Source organism: Rosa rugosa, chromosome 4 (assembly GCF_958449725.1).
Source record: "Rosa rugosa chromosome 4, drRosRugo1.1, whole genome shotgun sequence".
In the NCBI taxonomy this organism is placed as follows: Eukaryota; Viridiplantae; Streptophyta; class Magnoliopsida; order Rosales; family Rosaceae; genus Rosa; species Rosa rugosa.
In genome coordinates, this window is record NC_084823.1 from 45,960,181 (window position 1) to 45,981,498 (window position 21,318).

Genomic DNA, 21,318 nt, shown 5'->3' on the forward strand with positions numbered 1-21,318 from the left:
CTGATTTGAAGAACAATGACAGTTATATGTTGACTGATTTCGTACACAACAACATTTATACCATGAGTTATGTTGTTTGAGATTTGTTTGGACTACAGATAATTTTGATTCTTGTGGTTAGATTTGGTTTCCAACTACAGTTTTAGTTGTTTTATGTTGTTTGAATGTCACTTAGAGTATAGTCTTACTCAAATTTCTGTTGTTCGAAGTAGTATTCAATCTCATTTTTCTGTTGTTTGTTTGCACTTTCAACCATTGTTTTAGTTATGTTCTGTTGTTTGAAGTTGGTAGAAACAACATATCAACACCTACTTCTGTTGTCTGAGAGCTATTTGACCTCTACTTTTCTGTTGTTTGAACGTGATAGAAACAACATATCAACACCTACTTCTGTTGTCTGAGAGCTATTTGAACTCTACTTTTCTGTTGTTTGAACTTGATAGAAACAACAGATGATCATTTGTTTCTGTTGTTTCTATTTTCTTGATACAACATAAACCTGCATATATCTGTTGCCTTTCAACCATTTCAACATCAGTCATTTACAATCATCAAAACCATAAAATTGGACTAAAATCTGCATTGAAAATGATGGCTACGTTTCATTAATTGCATCAACATCATCCAAAATACAATCCATAGTTCCAACTCTAAACCTAGCCAACAGTTACATAATGATCAAGAGAACCAAAAAACCATCTCATCGATCTCGATCATTTACCTAATATTGCACTAAGTCAAAAACCTATAAGGTAAAGAAAGAGTAGCTAGGCAAAGCAACTGCATGCATAATTTAGGTTCATCAACACTTTCCATCAGTTATATATAAATGCACAAAAGCAGTTCCTGGTGCTACTCATCTACCTTAAACAGAACCAAAGTTAGAACTTCATAACATGATTTGACAATTCAGCTCGAACCACATCAATATCCTTCTGTGTGTAAGCAAGATTTGATTTCCTTTCCCACTGAAACAAGCAAATGCAGCAAGTTATTATGATGCAAATGCAGCAAGTCCATTATAACTTGGTAGCAAACCTGAAATATGCCTATAATATGAACCTTATCATGTTGCATTTGCTTCTCAAAGTTACTTGCAGCAAGTCCAGGTACCTTATTATGTTGCATTTGCTTCTCAAAGTTACTTGCAGCAAGTCCAGTAAATCAACCTTATTATGCCTATACTGGACTTGCTACATTTGCTTCTCAAATTTACTGGACATAATAAGGTTCAGTAACTTTCAGTAACTGAAATATGCCTATATGCAGTTGATCATTCTTACCTTGGTAGCAAACTCCAAGTTCTTGTCCTCCACAATTTCTTTCATATAACGCATGACGAAATAACCACAAGTCTTAGAATCAGTTTGCTAAATGACACACCTGTAAGAAGTCATAGAGGTCGTTACCACACCATCTGTCAAATTTCAGAGTGGCAAATATCACGTCTGTCAGAACTATAACTGAATCCCATACCAATAGGCTGGTCAACATACAACAGATTAGATGCCTGCAAAAGAAAGGAAAGAGCATTGTTACAGCTCTTGCAAAGGAACATAAAACCAATAGACACAGAGTCACATATCTTCAATTCAAATATTCAGAAAGTATTATACTTTGGATGGCCACAAATAAAAGGTCTTCATTCCAAAGTGGGTTTAGATTCCGAGCCTGAAGTGTTCTTGTCTTCATAACCTGGTTTCCAATCTGTACCTTGACATATGCATCTGGGAAACGATTCTTCTCTGATGCAAACAGGTCTTGTGCCTCTATAACATTCACACGTACATACCACAACCTTGGTGCATGATACACCTTTGAGCGAATCACTGCGGATGCAGCTGGTGAGCTATCAACAGGTGTAGCAAGATCAGAGTGCCATGCATCAGAAAAAGCCTCATCTGCTTGAGTGCCAATCCAGACTGCAAGCATCAACTCCCCCTCAATCTTTTCACCTTTTTTGTCCTGAAGTCGGTACCACTCTGGAGCTAGAGGACTGTCAGGTGGAACTCTTAATGGAACCTCATTGATGTCGAACCTCACAATTCCCACAAAGTCATCTTTAAGAAGGTCCTTGTCTTTAACCACAACTTCTAACACAGATGCTTGCATGCGGTCCTTTGAAAAAGCGAAAACTTGATTCCATACTGGATTTTGTTGCTTCTCATAGTGTTTTGTAATCCCTTTGTAGTTTCCAATTCTAGCTTCAACAAAAGGATCTAGACTTCCAGTAACATCCATGGCAGGAAGCTCGCGAGCTTTAACAACCCTTACATAGAGAAAGTACATCCTTTCAACTAGATCATAGGTGCTTGCAGTCTTGTCTCCGTGAATAACACGTCCACCAACAACTCTCCCACTTCCAAGGTAAGGGCTAGTCTCTTTAAGTGCATAGTCAACAGGTTGTGATGCTGAAGCAGAGTACATGCGAACCAGCTTTGCAGGCTGCGGTTCAGATTTCATTTGATCAGCTTCATACTTGGGTACATAATGAGTATCTGGTGCAGCAGAAGCATGATGCTGATGTTGGCTCTGTTGACCTGGATTTGGCAGATGGTGAAAGGTGTGTCTTGCCTGAGATTTCTCACTCCGAAATGAGCTCATGCCAGGAGTCGAAACTCCTTGGGTCTGTGCAAGGCCTGGATCCTGATCAGTAAGGGATTCAGAAGCAGGCAATGGCATGGAGGACTTAATTGTTGGGTCATCAGTAACATAAACCTTCAAGCCGAGCTCTCCTCTTACACGTGAGAAGATGCCACGCTTTTCCAAAGGGTAATGCAAGACAACAGCATCAGAATAGGGGACAAATGAATTTCCAGTGAGGCTGATCTTTCCAAGAAAGGACCTGGAGTGAGTAGCTTTGACATCGTTGTAGACATAGGCCTCGAGACTAAGATAGTGGAGGTTTGAAGGATCAGAGATGTTGAAGTAGAAGCTCTCGTTCCAAACAGGGCTGAGGTCCTTTTCTTTTATAGTGCTGCGGAACCTCTGGCCATCGAAGTACAGCTCCACAAATGCATTGGATGAACCTTGCCCATCTTTAGGCAAAAGATTGTGGGCACTAACCACATCCACCCCTAGCTTGAGGTTGTTCATAGTAGCATATAACACTGATGAAATGGAAAATAACTAAAGGTACCTGCAGAATAGGGAAAAATTTAACATCAGACACTGATGTATGTATAACTCCAAGCACTGAAATGTAGCACAGAGATTAATAATTTAAGCTGAAAAAATGATAGAACAGGGCACGTCATGTCAAAACATTCAGGTAATTAACCGAAGTAGTAACCCTAGCTTTTAAGTGAAAAAATGAAATTTGAAGAGAGATCACAATAGGATGGACTGTACTAATACTGTAATGCATCTAGAAATTTCAGAGTAGCATACACAACATCTGATGAAAGTGTTAAATTTTGCATGGTATTTTTCCAGTCTACCAATGCATGGTTTTAATTTTACATAAGCAAAGGATAGGACATTACTTGTGAGTCTAAAAAATCAGCAATAATTCTGGGAAAGAGAGAAAGTGATGTAAGGTGGATCTGAATGAGTACTGGTTACCGTGTTAAACACCTTCAACATCTAAACATTCAAGTTATCAACAAATTGAATATTCAACTTCTGCTAAAATCTGCGAGAGAAGAAACACCTGAACTTAATCCATATGATGGCATGGAAGGTTAGCCGAGTCAAGAAAGTAAAGAACCACACAAACCCAAAAAAACAGAGAGAGAAACTACCAACAACAACTGGGATTACTGAACAACAACCATAAGCAGAAAAATTTAACCTTTAACACCCAGATAGTGATTGATCGATCAATAACAGTGTCGCCCAATGCATCTATTTTTTTTTTTTTTTTTGCTTTCTGTTGATCCAACTAAAATGAAGAAAGGAAAGGCCAAAACATAGAGTTAAATGATAAAGCACACCTTTTCAAGAGCAGAATCTGCGGCAATAAAAAATTAACCCCCTAACAGAGTGTAGAAGATCTCCTTTTAACTTCTTCTGCTCATCTTAGAGTGCTGCTTTTCTTCTAATTACTTGAAGTGAAGAAGACTTGCAAAACTCCTTTTTTGGCCAGAATTAACTTGAAAAGCACTAAAAGTGAGTGAGACTACAATTAAAGTCCTTGAAGAAATTGTAAGGATTAGACTGGGAAAGCAAATAAGTCACCAACTTTGTAGCACAGAGCATGTGCAATAACACCACCCGGTACAAGGATCTTAAACACAAATTAAATATAAAAAAGTGAGATCCTAAAAGCTCGCTTAGAACACATGAGCTTCTTCACTGAATATTCACACCACCTAAAAGTTTCAAAATACAAAAGTTAGCCTTTGGAACTTGGATTTTGTGAGATCTGTTTGGTGATCCAGAGCTCCAGACAGTTCAGTACAATAATACAGCCTTGAAAATATAATTTTAATTTAAAAAAAAAGTGATTTGCATGCTTCACCAAACAGATTGCAAAAGCTAAAATTAGAGTAGGAAAACAAAAAAGCAAAGAAAAAGAACATGAAAACCTGATCAGACCAGTCTAAGTCCTCAGTTTCAACACAAAAACAAAACAGTGAAATCTGCAACTAAAGAGCCTAAAATTGAAAATGCAGGTAAGCATTTCTGACTTATAAAGAAGCAATTACTCTTCAAGCCGAGAGTATCCATGAAATGAAAATAAACAATGTAATCCCCAACCGGGCCAAGGCTCAAGGAATTGCTTTCCTCGGCGTCTCCGTCACACGATTTCGTGGGTTCCGCCGCCTTCATCACCTCCTCAAACACCTCCACCAGCTCCTTCTCCATCGCCCCTAATTCTTTCAATCTTTCCTCCCTGAAATCCCTAAGTCAAATTCACACCCACGCACAAAACAAAACTTTGAATCACTGAATTGAAGGGAGACTGTCACGCCCCGGATTTTGAATGATAAATTCAAATCCGAAACCTGAATAATTACAATTAAAAAAAAACAAATCTCGAAACTTCGAGTTCATTATTACAATTCACTCTCACAATATATTATAAAGCTCAAATGAGCATAACACACCTCACAACTTACAATTGTTGTAAAACTCTAACAATTGCTCTAACCGCACGATCACCGTCCTGGTTCTCCTGTCCTGTAGGATTACCCGCTACACAATTTGAATAGTGTACCGGGAGTTGCAACAACACAAAACCCGGTAAGCTTTTTACAGCCAGTATGAGTAAACAAGAAAGAACTGTTGATTTATTAGATTTCAAGACTACCACAAACCCACGTTACTTTCTCACTCTCATATATATATATAGACACTTATGAGTTACTCTCAATTTAGCTCATAAGATCACTCACTCTCATATATATATGTAGACACTTATGAGTTACTCTCAATTTAGCTCATAAGATCCCTCACTCTCATATATATATATAGACACTTATGAGTTACTCTCAAATTCGCTCATAAGATTTCCCAACATTTGGTAGACAGACTCATATATATATATAGACCCTTATGAGTTACTCTCAATTTCCCTCATAAGGTTACCATATATATATTGACACTTATGAGTTACTCTCAATTTCACTCATAAGGTCACTCCACATTTGGCAGACAGACTAGAGCTCTAACTGAACGTAACCACTCGTCCGGCCACAGACGTGATTACGATTTAATACTATTAATAACCACCAGCCCGGTACGAGAGCGTGATTCACTAATAGATGCCATGGTCACCTCGTGACCTAGTGATCTCCACAGATCACAACAATTTATTGTTTCTCAACAATAAAACTCAACACCTCTCACAATATATTGTTTCTCAACAATAAACTCAATACCTCTCACAATATATTGTTTCTCAACAATAAACTCAACACAACTCCAACAATACATATTATTTCACGTAATAATATATATACAGACATTCACACAGGAATGTCTAATACACCAACAATAGTTCATATGATTGCAAAATAAAGCAATTAAATATATTGGGTTCGTAATATGAACCACGTGAGGTTTACTCACCTCTAATCCAGCTGCGTCTTCTTAACAGCTCCATTAACAATCTCACGAATCGTCCGCCAAATAAATCCATCGATCACCTAATCCAATAATGATCTTAACTTAGCCAACAACTCAAAAGCACACATATACGGAAACCCACGGTCGGATTCTAATTTTAATGATGATCCAACGGTCAGATCGAAATCATACGATGATCCAACGGTCGGATCTGAATTTAATGATGATCCAACGGTCGGATCCTCACGGATCGCCTTCAGGATCATCCTCCAAAATTATCACGAAGACTCCGATCTTCTTGAATCACTCTAACAAACATCTCCATAAAATTATATGAAAATCCGACGGTCAGATTCTCACGAATCGCCTTCCGAATCACTATTTCTCAATTATACGAAGATCCAACGGTCGGATCTTCGCCCGTGACCTCACAAAGTCACCGGGACAGTCATACGATCAACATATCCAAAATTGAAGCAAAACCGATGGTCAGATCTTCACAGATCGTAAACCGAAGATAAACGTAAAAACGTTAAATAGTAACGTCAAAACGAAAATCCACTATTTATCAACTTTTTCTAACATGACCATGTTATATATCAAAACGCTCGTATGGATGCATAGATCATCACCTAGATAATGAAAACTCGAAATATGGTCTGATGCGCCGCCACAAGCGGTGGTCAGTGGGCGGTCAACGCGGCGGTCAACGCCGGTCAACCACCTCAGATGGCAAAGTGACCAACTACAAACTGGTTCAAAATGAAAGGGTGGTCGACTTTCATACCTGGAGCTAAGCCTGGTTCGGCCTAGATCGTCCTAGATCAAGCGTTGAAGTTGGATTAATCTCGTGCGTCTGATCAGATTCCAGATTGAATCAGGGACGTCGAAATCTTCAACTCGTGATCTTTCACTCCACACTCCAAATCGTCAAGCAAGGCCTATATGGGGATGATCAGGGGGAGGAGGAGATCACGAAAATGGGGACGATCGGCCCATGCAACGCCGGAAAAATGGTTTTCCGGCCGGGTCCGAATGTTGCTTCTGGGTGGCTTCGATCCAGTTTTTGGAGCAGCGGCGGAGCAAGGCGACACCAGAGGGAGGCTGTGCGTGCGACGGCGAGCTCGGGGAAGGCCGGGTCCGGGGCCAGAGGAGGCTGGAGGACCATCGTTTGGCCGGGTCGGGTCGGTCGGAACCCGAGGGTTCTGAAGGTCGAAGGAAGAGAGAGAACGGAGGTTCTGGGGGCTTTTCCGCAAAAAGAATATTTTTTCGTCCTTAAATGAAAATAAAAATCAGAAATTTCCTATTTATAGAAAATTCCCAATTTTCAAAAATTCATAACTTATTCATAAGAACTCCAAATATTGCGTTCCACATGTCCACGAACTCGTATCGACGAGCTCAACAACTTTCATGAAGGAAGTTTTCCCAAATTTTGAACGTATAAAAAGTCAACTTTGTTGACCCCCTAAAAACGTTCGTTTTCGAAAATAAAATCGTTCGAACTAATTCCACAACTTCTCCAAGCTTCGTACTCGCTCCTACTATCGTGAAATCATTTCTAAAAATCCACGGAATTTAATTTGGATTTTCCGGGGTATTACAGTCTACCCTCCTTAAAGAAATTTCGTCCCGAAATTTGAGCGTAAGTCAATTCCTCTCGATTAAGGTTGACCTAACCATCGAATATCCATCTTTCCCAAAGCTGTAGTAATCTACAAAGCCTCAACCCTTGTATAAAAATACATTCCTATGGCCACTAAATCCTTTCATCACAAACGTAAACTCACAACACAACTGCTCAACATCACTCCACATCAATTACACAAAATCATCACATGGATCATCACATAGATCATTACTTAGATCTTCACAGAGATTATCTCATAGATCCTCACATAGATCTTCACCCTGTACTGGCATACAAGCACAGTAAACACTCCCACAAAGCGTTTCGCTACTCAATTAGCATCACTCAAAACAAATCATTCTCCAAAGCACGCCAATAAAACATGTGACCCAGTGATGATGACTTGGGCTTGCTCAATCCTTGGGCTAAGCATTAAGGCTGGCCAATTGAGCGGAAGAAACCGAACCATCCACATTTCGAACCGGCCCAAACCACTTTGGGTTTAACATTTGGGCCTACTATTCGGGCCGAACAATTGGGCTTACCATTTGGGCCTACCATTTGGGCTTACTATTTGGGCCTACCAATCGGCCCACCAACTTCCAGCTCGGCTACGGTATGAAATTGTACATACCGTATATACGTATGCATACCGTACAGACCGTATATACGTATGCATACCGTACAACTGTATATTCGTATGCATACCGTACAGACCGTATATACGTATGTATACCGTACATACCGTATATACGTCGTATATCAAGCATATACGAGATCCAAAAATATTTGTAAGAGGTAAGGTTCGAACTCCCGACCTCAAACACGAAGGTTTTGCTCCCAACCACTGAAGCAAGAGCTGCCTTCATTAATATATGCTCACGTGTTATATTTATTATGTCATAAGCGACATAAATAAAATAACGGGGGAGGCAAGGTTCGAAACCTTAACCTGCTGCACAAGGGCTTTGCCCACCAACCACTGGAGCACAAGCTGTGCTTAATATAATGTGTACAAATGTTTTACTTATTATGTCATAAGCGAACATAATAAAAATAAACGAGAGGCAAGGTTCGAACCTCTGACCTCTTGTACATGAGCCTTGCTCTTCAACCACTAGAGCACCAGCTGCTCTCGTTACTATCCATGCAACTTCTTTTATTTATTCTATCATAAGCGATAGAATAACAACAAACTGTCGGTACACTCCACGTGCCACGACACGTCTCTTCCGTGATTTACGGAAAGCAAATCACTTTCGGCTAAAGCTGTCTGCCACAGCGTCTCGAGGTTCGGCCTGTCCCCTTACACGCTCAACACGCGCCAACAGCTTTTCCGGGTTTCGGGGCGACTTTAATCCAACGCGTAGAATGAATCACAGGAATCGTTCATCCAACGGTGGAGATCTGCTCACCTCGCTCTATAAATAGGTGCATTCTGGAGAAAAACTGTTCACTCCAAAAGAAAGAAATTTTCTTCCGAGCTCAAGTCTTTCTCTCTCAACTCTTCAGCCTTTCTCTTCTCAAATCCTTTCTTCATCAATTTCAATCCTTCTCTTCTGATCTTCTCTCCCATCTAGTTGATTCAATCCCATCTTTCCTCTGAACTTTCAGATCTTCAATATTTTCCTCCAAATCTTCAATCCTTCTTTCTCAGATCTTTTCTTCCATTTGAAGATTCGATCTCATCTTTCCTCTGAGAATCTCAGATCTCCAATCACCAGTTCAACAACTCCAATCCTTCTAACAAAATCTCCCTCAAACACTAAACCATGTATTCCTCGATTTCCACATCCTCTCACCCCATGACCCAAGAGCCACGAACTCTGCAACTAATGGAGCTCCAAACCCCGCAACAAATGGAACCACAACAACAGCAACCAACAGAGGAGGGAGGAAACACCCAAGCAGCTGGAAGTAGTGCCAACATGGATTTCTGGCGAAGCCGTACCAGGTGGATTCCTACTCCAGAACAAATAAGAATCCTCAAGGATCTTTACTATGTCAAGGGATTTAAGTGCCCAACTACAGAGCAGATTCACGAGATCTGTCTCCAGCTGAACCAGTATGGGTATGTTGAGGGTAAGAACATTTACTTTTGGTTCCAGAACGTCAGGGCTCGAGAGAAGCAGATGAATAGGTGTAATCAGGCTGCTCCAGTGCCCATGAGAACTAGTTCTCTTGGTACTGGTAGATCCATTGATCTCAATTTTGGGTCCACTGGTTCTACTGGTGCTGGTGGATCCATCGACATCAATTTTGGGCCAGCTGGTGGATCCATTGACATCAATTTTGGGTCCACTAGTTCTACTGATGATGGTAGATCCATTGATCTCAACTTTGGTTCCACCTATTCTACTGGTAATGAAGGATTTCTTGATTTAAATTCTGTTTCATATTCTTCCTCACACTTCAACACTAATACTAGTACAACTCTTTTGGCACAACAGGAGGACAAACATCCCTGCAACAACGAGGAGGAGATCACCAGGAGGTTCAAACTCTTCCTCTGTTCCCCGTGCACGGCGAGGACGTCTTTGGTAACCTGAAGGCTACTTCCGAGGAAGGTAGCGCTTTTGGTTACTATTCTGGTGGCTCAGGCGGTTACCACAGTGGCTCAAACGTTTCTCTTGAGCTCAGCCTCAACCCATCCGGAGCTGCTGACTAGGCTTAGTATAGCATAGTCCTCGCTTTTTTTTTTTTTTTTTTTTTTTTTTTGTAATATAAACTCAATAAGATGGTGTGCATGTTTTCTTTCCTGTTTGTTTAACCAACAACAACACCAAGGATCGAACCTTGGTCACCCAATACTGTTTTCAAAACCATAAACAACTCTACTGCACACATCTTTCATAATGATGCAATAAAAACAATCACTCAAAAAGAATCCAACAATCAATTAAGTCGCATTGAGGTCTAGCTAGTATCCTCTGAGTCAAACCAAACACAACAATTTCATCGATAGGATTAGGGATTTATAAAGCTAAACACATCCTGAGTTAGCTAGGAAAAACCCACGTTTTTAGAGTTACTCTTACAACTCTTATAGAATCTCGATAATTCCATCTATCAATTGTTTCAACAAAAACTCACCACAATTCAATCCCTAACATTTAGCGATTCAGAAATCAAATCAAACTCCATATCACATAGTAATTCACTTGAACCACTATGGATACCTAACAAAATCACTAAAATCAATATCCGAAATTGCGTTTAACTATAACACCTAAAATCAATCACCAAAGGCACACACTCTCATCCAACATCATTCACAAGAACTGATTCTAACTCTCCCAATTAATTACACCAAAATCAACTCCATTGCAAAACTTTAAGTGTCCCGCCTACTTAAACTTAAAACACACAACAACTTCAAATTCACTGCAGCCCATCTCTATACTACGATCCAAAACTTAAGAAAACTAGTTCACCACACAAAGGCCACAAAATTCAATTTCATTCACTTGAACAAAACTATATTCACAAGTCACGGTCAGGTCATCAACCCATGGTGTTCAAATGAATAAATTTCAAATCCAGTTTTCCTTGTGAATCGTAACGTATCGTTCCAAAATGATGCAAGTAACATCAACCACGTATATAAGACACATCTCGCGAACTCAATTCAAATTCAGAATCACCAAAACTACTACTAATTCCAATTCTACCAACAATCCTGATTCTGAAGGAATTATAGTACTCAACGACAACCCAAAACAATGGTCTCTCCTCTCTAACCATCGAGCACAAAATAAAATTCTTGTCTCACACCTTAAACCCTGCTTAACAACTTACAAGCACAAGGAAGAAGTAACCGCAATAATTTCTTCCCTAACCTCAACCCTACTAACAAACTCCACAAGGACATCTCATTACAAAACAAGATATCTATTATTTGACATGTACATCTCATCCAAAAACATATGTACGTCCAACTTAAGAAGGCAACTTTCTATCCATTAATACTCGTATCCACACTAGGTACGTGCATAGGTCCACATCATGCCTTCAACCAAACACTTCAACATCCAAAAGAACCTCACTTCCATACAACAATCCTCGTTGACTTAACAGAGTTGAATCAAGAGGTTCCTATTCCTCAAGGATTGTAACTCGCGGCCACTGAACTTATTCCAATACGAACCTACAAGACAACTGTAAGGTTCTAAGTACAACCCCTTCGAATCTCCATCACCTAAGGAGTATAGTATGCTTGGCTAATACATGTATAACACTTAAAACACAGTATAAGTCAAATACAAATTCATATTAACCAAGTCAATACTATAGGGAATGTATTCACGTTCCCTAAACGACCTAGCGGCCTAAACAACTCCCAACACTCACGCATACCCAATGACTTAGCCAATACCAAAGAGCACACGATGGGGATCCGCTGCAGACGGGCCATCACTCGGAAGGTATTGACACATCACCAAATATGCACCTTACGCTCTGATACCAAACTGTCACGCCCCGGATTTTGAATGATAAATTCAAATCCGAAACCTGAATAATTACAATTAAAAAAAAACAAATCTCGAAACTTCGAGTTCATTATTACAATTCACTCTCACAATATATTATAAAGCTCAAATGAGCATAACACACCTCACAACTTACAATTGTTGTAAAACTCTAACAATTGCTCTAACCGCACGATCACCGTCCTGGTTCTCCTGTCCTGTAGGATTACCCACTACACAATTTGAATAGTGTACCGGGAGTTGCAACAACACAAAACCCGGTAAGCTTTTTACAGCCAGTATGAGTAAACAAGAAAGAACTGTTGATTTATTAGATTTCAAGACTACCACAAACCCACGTTACTTTCTCACTCTCATATATATATATAGACACTTATGAGTTACTCTCAATTTAGCTCATAAGATCACTCACTCTCATATATATATGTAGACACTTATGAGTTACTCTCAATTTAGCTCATAAGATCCCTCACTCTCATATATATATATAGACACTTATGAGTTACTCTCAAATTCGCTCATAAGATTTCCCAACATTTGGTAGACAGACTCATATATATATATAGACCCTTATGAGTTACTCTCAATTTCCCTCATAAGGTTACCATATATATATTGACACTTATGAGTTACTCTCAATTTCACTCATAAGGTCACTCCACATTTGGCAGACAGACTAGAGCTCTAACTGAACGTAACCACTCGTCCGGCCACAGACGTGATTACGATTTAATACTATTAATAACCACCAGCCCGGTACGAGAGCGTGATTCACTAATAGATGCCATGGTCACCTCGTGACCTAGTGATCTCCACAGATCACAACAATTTATTGTTTCTCAACAATAAAACTCAACACCTCTCACAATATATTGTTTCTCAACAATAAACTCAATACCTCTCACAATATATTGTTTCTCAACAATAAACTCAACACAACTCCAACAATACATATTATTTCACGTAATAATATATATACAGACATTCACACAGGAATGTCTAATACACCAACAATAGTTCATATGATTGCAAAATAAAGCAATTAAATATATTGGGTTCGTAATATGAACCACGTGAGGTTTACTCACCTCTAATCCAGCTGCGTCTTCTTAACAGCTCCATTAACAATCTCACGAATCGTCCGCCAAATAAATCCATCGATCACCTAATCCAATAATGATCTTAACTTAGCCAACAACTCAAAAGCACACATATACGGAAACCCACGGTCGGATTCTAATTTTAATGATGATCCAACGGTCAGATCGAAATCATACGATGATCCAACGGTCGGATCTGAATTTAATGATGATCCAACGGTCGGATCCTCACGGATCGCCTTCAGGATCATCCTCCAAAATTATCACGAAGACTCCGATCTTCTTGAATCACTCTAACAAACATCTCCATAAAATTATATGAAAATCCGACGGTCAGATTCTCACGAATCGCCTTCCGAATCACTATTTCTCAATTATACGAAGATCCAACGGTCGGATCTTCGCCCGTGACCTCACAAAGTCACCGGGACAGTCATACGATCAACATATCCAAAATTGAAGCAAAACCGATGGTCAGATCTTCACAGATCGTAAACCGAAGATAAACGTAAAAACGTTAAATAGTAACGTCAAAACGAAAATCCACTATTTATCAACTTTTTCTAACATGACCATGTTATATATCAAAACGCTCGTATGGATGCATAGATCATCACCTAGATAATGAAAACTCGAAATATGGTCTGATGCGCCGCCACAAGCGGTGGTCAGTGGGCGGTCAACGCGGCGGTCAACGCCGGTCAACCACCTCAGATGGCAAAGTGACCAACTACAAACTGGTTCAAAATGAAAGGGTGGTCGACTTTCATACCTGGAGCTAAGCCTGGTTCGGCCTAGATCGTCCTAGATCAAGCGTTGAAGTTGGATTAATCTCGTGCGTCTGATCAGATTCCAGATTGAATCAGGGACGTCGAAATCTTCAACTCGTGATCTTTCACTCCACACTCCAAATCGTCAAGCAAGGCCTATATGGGGATGATCAGGGGGAGGAGGAGATCACGAAAATGGGGACGATCGGCCCATGCAACGCCGGAAAAATGGTTTTCCGGCCGGGTCCGAATGTTGCTTCTGGGTGGCTTCGATCCAGTTTTTGGAGCAGCGGCGGAGCAAGGCGACACCAGAGGGAGGCTGTGCGTGCGACGGCGAGCTCGGGGAAGGCCGGGTCCGGGGCCAGAGGAGGCTGGAGGACCATCGTTTGGCCGGGTCGGGTCGGTCGGAACCCGAGGGTTCTGAAGGTCGAAGGAAGAGAGAGAACGGAGGTTCTGGGGGCTTTTCCGCAAAAAGAATATTTTTTCGTCCTTAAATGAAAATAAAAATCAGAAATTTCCTATTTATAGAAAATTCCCAATTTTCAAAAATTCATAACTTATTCATAAGAACTCCAAATATTGCGTTCCACATGTCCACGAACTCGTATCGACGAGCTCAACAACTTTCATGAAGGAAGTTTTCCCAAATTTTGAACGTATAAAAAGTCAACTTTGTTGACCCCCTAAAAACGTTCGTTTTCGAAAATAAAATCGTTCGAACTAATTCCACAACTTCTCCAAGCTTCGTACTCGCTCCTACTATCGTGAAATCATTTCTAAAAATCCACGGAATTTAATTTGGATTTTCCGGGGTATTACAGAGACACTGGAACCTAACAGAGAGATACCTGGAGGGCTGGAGGGCTAGAGGCGGAGATCGGAGACCGGAGACGGGTTTGCTAGTTGCAGAGTTGAAAGGAGAGAAGCTGGATAGGGAGTCTGGAGGGCTGGAGGTGGAGATTGGAGACCGAAGACCGGGAGACGGGTTTGCTAGTTGCAGGTTGCTGGGCAAGGAGCTCGGCAGTGGGGGCTGGGTGGGGCTTGAAAGACCGGAGAGGCAGAGATGCCTCACGCCGAGACGGGTTGGAAGTTCCAAGGAGAGAGAGAAGCTGGATCGGGAGTGTGGAGTTCCGCGGAGCTCCGGCGTCAGAGCCGGAGAAGGAGGATGGGAGCGGAGGCGGAGGATGAGGGTGATGAAGAGGAGGTCGGCTGTCGTGTGGTTAGGGTTGAGAAAGAAACTTTATGTTTTTTTGACCAAGTGTTGAGAAAACTCGGGTATAGGCTAGGCATCTGAAATTTTTTTTTTTTTTTTTGCAAATAGTTCACATTAAGTTTTAGTACGTTCAACAAAAAAAAAAATTTGTCCCGATAAACTTTTCCCTTTACTCAAACAACAGAATCTGTTGTCTGAATTCTCTAAATTATAACAAACTTGAAAAAGTTGAATTGGTGTTGATTTTGATACCATTTAGACGACATAAATAGTTAAATCTGTTGTCTGAAGACGTTCAAAAAAATCAGACAACAGAAAAAACGTCTTCTGTCGTCTGAGGGGTATGGTATGAAGCATTTTTTGACATAGTGAGATATTGTCAAACAATTACGTCACCTGAAAAGACAATACGAAAATCAACTACCATATACTGCTAACCCCAAAATCATATCGCTAAAAGTTATCCCAATGTCTAGTTTCTCTTTCTAAAGTACTAACACGAACAAAAGAAAAAAAGCAAGAAAGAAATATAAAACAAAATGTTTCACTCTTGATTTTAGACTCTAGAGATTTGCCCAAAAGACGCAAGAAAAAAATATAAAACAAAATGGCTTACCCTTGATTTTAAACTCTAAAGCTTTGACACTTTAACTGCTGTTTTGTTTTAAATCTGCACAAAAGCAGTTGGTCAGGGAATAAAGAAACTCTGGTTTCCAACTGGACTGGAATGCAATTGCACTGGAACGCGAAATAAATATGCAAACCAAATGAATTTTCACAAAGAAAGACGGGTCTTTTTCTGCAGTGGAATGCCTCACCGTTCACAAAGAAACTGTGGGTTGCGACTGGATTGGAATATGAAATAAAGCAGAAGTAAAAACCGAATAATCATAAAGTTAAAGCTTGTCACAATCCAAGAAAGAAATATTAAAAAAATGCTCCACCTTTTATTTGAAACTCTGCAGCTTTGACACTTTAGTTGCTATTCTGTTTTAAACCTGCACAAAAGCAGTTGGTCAAAAAAAAAAAACACAGCATATATAACCGAAAAAAAAAAAGCGAGAGAGAAAACCAAGAAGGTGAAGCATTATGAATTTAGCATATCAGTAGTAGTTAAGCAAATTTATTAAGAAATTCAATAGAAAAGAAAAAACCCACATAGCAAAATTCATACTGAATCGGAATACAACCAAAGAACAGATCAAACCAAAAACCCATAATAACACAATATTCAGATGCAAGATGGGGCTTTCTAGACTTATATCCCAACTATCATTGTCAACTGCATTGATAATATTAATTGCATAACTCTTGATCTCGACTTTTCTGAACCTTTCCCCAAGTCCAAAACAAAATTCTCTTCAGATTACTAAGTCCTAAGCTGTATACGCTTCTACTCCTAAAGAAGGTACACTTGATCAATCTAAACCGAAGAATCTACCTATTCAAAAACATCATGCCACCATTTTTTGAAAACATGTATAATAGAAAGGAAAAACAAACAATTATTTACACAAAGGATAGAAATATCTGAGAGCTCAATCCGAATTCCATTCTTCGTAACTCCATTATGAAACCTAAACTATTATATGACATTCCCAAAAATTGTAACTTCAGCTGAAACTCTGACAGAAAACCAAAAACCAATTTGACCAAATGAATTCCCAATTTTGATCACTCAATCACACAACATTGATCATTTGTACATAAGTTATCAATTACTCCATAGTTTTTATATATGTAAACACACAGATAAATATATACACTAAGATTCTTATCCACAAAAGTGGATACACGATTAGAAACATAGACGAAATCACATAGCTTTGTTTTAACAATGAAGGTGAAATAAATGACAAATCAACTTAAAGTATAAAAGCAAGCAAACATCATTACATTAACATAAACGTACACATAGCAGATAGAGGGGTGTTTGTGTATCAGTGTATATAATGAAATAGATGTATGTAGAGAGTGATTACCTGGTTGTTTTTTTCTTCCAACAGAGTGATTAAAGTTGCAATTCCCTGATGAATATCTGTTTCCACAAAAAGAAATGCTCAGAAACAATGTTAATACTTTTGTTACATATAGTTTCAAGCATAATTTGTCATATCATAGTATACGAAATAAATTAAATTTGTATTCGTATCATTCACAATTAGATTCATATACAAATTAATGAATGATTTCAAATTATGAAAGATAAAAACCATACCTTGAAGTTCTTGCAGTGAGTTACTCGGATCTGAAACTGTAGAACCCACAGAATCTGCAGAAGATAAAAATTGATATTAGTTGAAAACTAAGAACAACAAATAATTCAATACAAATTGCAGCACACAAAAAGTACAACTTTGAATTCTGAGATTAGCAATACAATCCGAGTTTCACAGCTGTTCAAAAGTAAAAAAAAAATAAACCAAGATTATGATACAGAATAACACTCTGGACAGAAACAATTGAATTGAATTTGTTTTGGTTAAGAAAACAGACAAATAGGAAGACTTTTCAGTCATGTGAATCACAAACATTGAAAATTTGGTTAATCAAAGCTTCAAATTCTGGAACCTTACCGATTTGAATCTCTATTATTCTTCTGTAGATATTCCAGCCAACAATATTGACAACTGCGGAAAACAACCAGACAACAAATCAACCCAAAAACCAAAATCCAACGAAAAAACTCAACCCCCAAAATCTAACTAAATCAAAGCTTCAAGCTTTGGAACCTCACTGATTTCAACTATTCTAGAAGGAAAACAATTGACCAAGCTGATTGTAAAATTCTTGCATATATATTCAATCAACCAAGCATGTAAACTGTCACGCCCCGAATTTTGAATGATAAATTCAAATCCGAAACATGAATTAAACCATTTAATCAAATAAACATTCTGAATTTTTTTTTTCTCAATATAACTTCACCACACGGTACACAAACTCCAAATCTCGAAACCTCGAGTTCATTATTACAATTCACTCTCACAAGCAATATTGTAAAGCTCTAAATGAGCATAACGCACCTCACAACTTACAATTGCTGTAAAACTCTAACAATTACTCTAACCGCACGATCACCGTCCTGGTTCTCCTGTCCTGTAGGATTTCCCGCTACACAATTTGAATAGTGTACCGGGAGTTGCAACAACACAAAACCCGGTAAGCTTTTGACAGCTAGTATGAGTAAACAAGAAAGAACTGTTGATTTATTAAATTACAAGACCACCACAAACCCACGTTACTTTCTCACTCTCATATATATATATAGACACTTATGAGTTACTCTCAATTTAGCTCATAAGATCACTCACTCTCATATATATATATATATATAGACACTTATGAGTTACTCTCAAATTCGCTCATAAGATTTCCCAACATTTGGTAGACAGACTCATATATATATATAGACCCTTATGAGTTACTCTCAATTTCCCTCATAAGGTTACCATATATATATTGACACTTATGAGTTACTCTCAATTTCACTCATAAGGTCACTCCACATTTGGCAGACAGACTAGAGCTCTAACTGAACGTAACCACTCGTCCGGCCACAGACGTGATTACGATTTAATACTATTAATAACCACCAGCCCGGTACGAGAGCGTGATTCACTAATAGATGCCATGGTCACCTCGTGACCTAGTGATCTCCACAGATCACAACAATTTATTGTTCCTCAACAATAAAACTCAACACCTCTCACAATATATTGTTTCTCAACAATAAACTCAATACCTCTCACAATATATTGTTTCTCAACAATAAACTCAACACAACTCCAACAATACATATTATTTCACGTAATAATATATATACAGACATTCACACAGGAATGTCTAGTAATACCAACAATAGTTCATATGATTGCAACAAAATAAGCAATTAATTGTATTGGGTTCGTAATATGAACCACGTGAGGTTTACTCACCTCGATATTCCCGCTGCGTCTTCAATTCAACACAATACACACCGAAATCTTTCACCCAAGGGAGACCGTCAATCACCTAATCACACATGACCTTATTTTAGCCAATAACTCAAAAACATACTCAAACGACAATCCAACGGTCGGATCGAAATTAAATGATGATCCAACGGTCGGATCCTCACGGATCGCCTTTAGGATCACCCTCCAAAAATCATCACGAAGATCCGACGGTCGGATCTTCCTGAATTGTCCTTACTAACATCTTCACAAATTTATACAAAAATCCGACGGACGGATTCTCACGAATCGCCTCCCTAATCACCGTTTTGCATTTATACGAAGATCCAACGGTCGGATCTTCGCCCATGACCACACAAAGCCACTGGGACAGTCATAAGATCATCGTATCAAAACTACAAGTCCATCTGACGGTCCTAACTTCACATATCACAAATCTAACGATTGAAATCGATCGAAACTTAAAAATTCATAACTTCATCATACGATATCCAAAAATTATGAATTATATATGCAAACGATCGTATCGACACGTAGAACACAAAAATGGACAGAAACTGTCCTTGGGGTGGCCGGAGGTCGCCGGAAACCACCATCACAGTGGCGGCACCGCCACCCATCCAAAGTCAAAATTAGACAAAACTCCCAACATCAAAGTCCTTCAACTCAACTCCAATTTCACTTTTCATAACTACACCAAAGTCAGATTATAAGCCAAAAGAGTCGAATTTTACCTCACAACATTTTCAGATCGGATGAACCCTAGTTTCAAAAGTTCCAAAATTCGATCTCCACAGATCGAATCATTGCAAGCCGTTTTGAGGACAGCATCTACGTCTTCTGGGCTAGAAAAGCCCTCAATAATCACGAGCTAAGGTGGCCGGAGCTGGGAGAATGAAGGCCGGCGACTGGAGGTAATTTCAGCTCGGTGGCGCAACTTCCCGGACTTGTAGCAGCCTTCACTGTGCTTCCCGTGCTATATGGCTTCCACAGACGTGTAGGAGGGAGTGTGGTGAACAAAACCCACTGAAGAAATCGACCTATGGTGGCCGGAAGGTGAAGAAATCGGCCGGCGAAGGTGGTGGCTGCGTGGGGGCTCGGGCAGGAAGAGAGAAAACTGAGGGTTCAGGTTTTGGTTTTCCAAATTTTCTGTCCTTCCTTGCAATTTCCGAAAATAGAAATATATTTATACCAAAATGGAAATATCTTCAAAAATCCATAAATATTCACACGAACTCCGATTTTCGCGTTCTACATATGCACGAGTTCGTATCGACGAGCTCTACGACTTTCATGAAGGAAGTTTTCCGAAATTCCATACGTATAAAAAGTCAATTTTTGAGACGCTCCTAAATACGTACGATTTCGAAATAAAATCGTTCGAACTAATTCCACAACTTCTCCAAGCTTCGTACTCGCTCCTACTATCGTGAAATCATTTCTAAAAATCCACGGAATTTAATTTGGATTTTCCGGGGTATTACATAAACAACATCAGAATAGAAAGCCCAAATATTCAACAGATGATAAAAATAAAAAAACAGATCAATTCACAATCAAAAGCCTCTTACATGAGATCTATTTCGAAATCACAAAAAACACAGAACGATTCAAGCCACAAATCCAATACCTTGCAACCGATATATTGTCACCGAGATCTTCTCCTTTCCTCTCTTCTTTCCTCTCTCTTCTTTCGCTTTTTTCTGATGTTGATGTAAACCACTCAATTCCAGACCCGATCGTGATACCTATCCAACACTAACAAAAGCAAGGACGAAGTCGACTTTTCCACCACCTTGATATTCTCCTCGAACAGTGAGGACAAACACGCCTTTTCCAACTCTAATGAACAGTGTAACAGTAAACTCACCCTTTATATATAGAATAATTGGAATTAAAGCACAATGGTTTGCTATTATGTTAAACAACTGTTACTCATCCTATAATGTTAATCAATGGTACGTTTAGAAGAAGAGACGTAGAAAAGAACATAGGCGTGATTCAATTTTTTTTCTTCTAATATATAGAGAGAAGTTTTAAATACACACTCCTAATTACTTAATATACACTCCATACTTAATACACCACTCATTTAATTTCTCATTCTAATATTTTACTAAATACACAACCCAAAGTACCTAAAATAT

General features: G+C 39.1%; 1 protein-coding gene across 17 annotated transcripts; it reads right to left on the bottom strand.

Annotated features, from left to right (window-relative positions):
* Window positions 1–578: 578 nt before the first annotated feature.
* Window positions 579–20,905, bottom strand: LOC133742939 (multiple C2 domain and transmembrane region protein 7-like). 17 transcript variants are annotated; one of them, XM_062170660.1, is made up of 12 exons: window positions 20,802–20,905; window positions 17,792–17,845; window positions 17,434–17,487; window positions 17,198–17,253; window positions 16,160–16,213; window positions 15,832–15,885; window positions 14,851–15,611; window positions 3,936–4,837; window positions 1,714–3,139; window positions 1,477–1,510; window positions 1,284–1,383; window positions 579–968 (listed from the first exon to the last, which is right to left on the bottom strand). In XM_062170660.1, the coding sequence occupies exons 9-11, from the start codon at window positions 3,094–3,096 to the stop codon at window positions 1,325–1,327; spliced, it is 1,476 nt and encodes a 491-aa protein (XP_062026644.1). In that variant the 5' UTR covers window positions 3,097–3,139; window positions 3,936–4,837; window positions 14,851–15,611; window positions 15,832–15,885; window positions 16,160–16,213; window positions 17,198–17,253; window positions 17,434–17,487; window positions 17,792–17,845; window positions 20,802–20,905; the 3' UTR covers window positions 579–968; window positions 1,284–1,324. The 17 variants fall into 17 exon arrangements, 16 of the variants coding, with proteins under 16 accessions (XP_062026644.1, XP_062026645.1, XP_062026631.1 ...); XM_062170647.1 differs by lacking the exon at window positions 579–968 and adding an exon at window positions 3,565–3,634 and having other exon boundaries at window positions 1,278–1,383; window positions 1,617–3,139; XR_009862835.1 differs by having other exon boundaries at window positions 1,284–1,510; window positions 1,617–3,139.
* Between the last annotated feature and the right edge of the window lie 413 nt (window positions 20,906–21,318).

Bases quoted from the DNA above. Each gene is read 5' to 3' on its own strand.
- LOC133742939 (XM_062170651.1), bottom strand. From the start codon at position 3,096: ATGAACAACCTCAAGCTAGGGGTGGATGTGGTTAGTGCCCACAATCTT.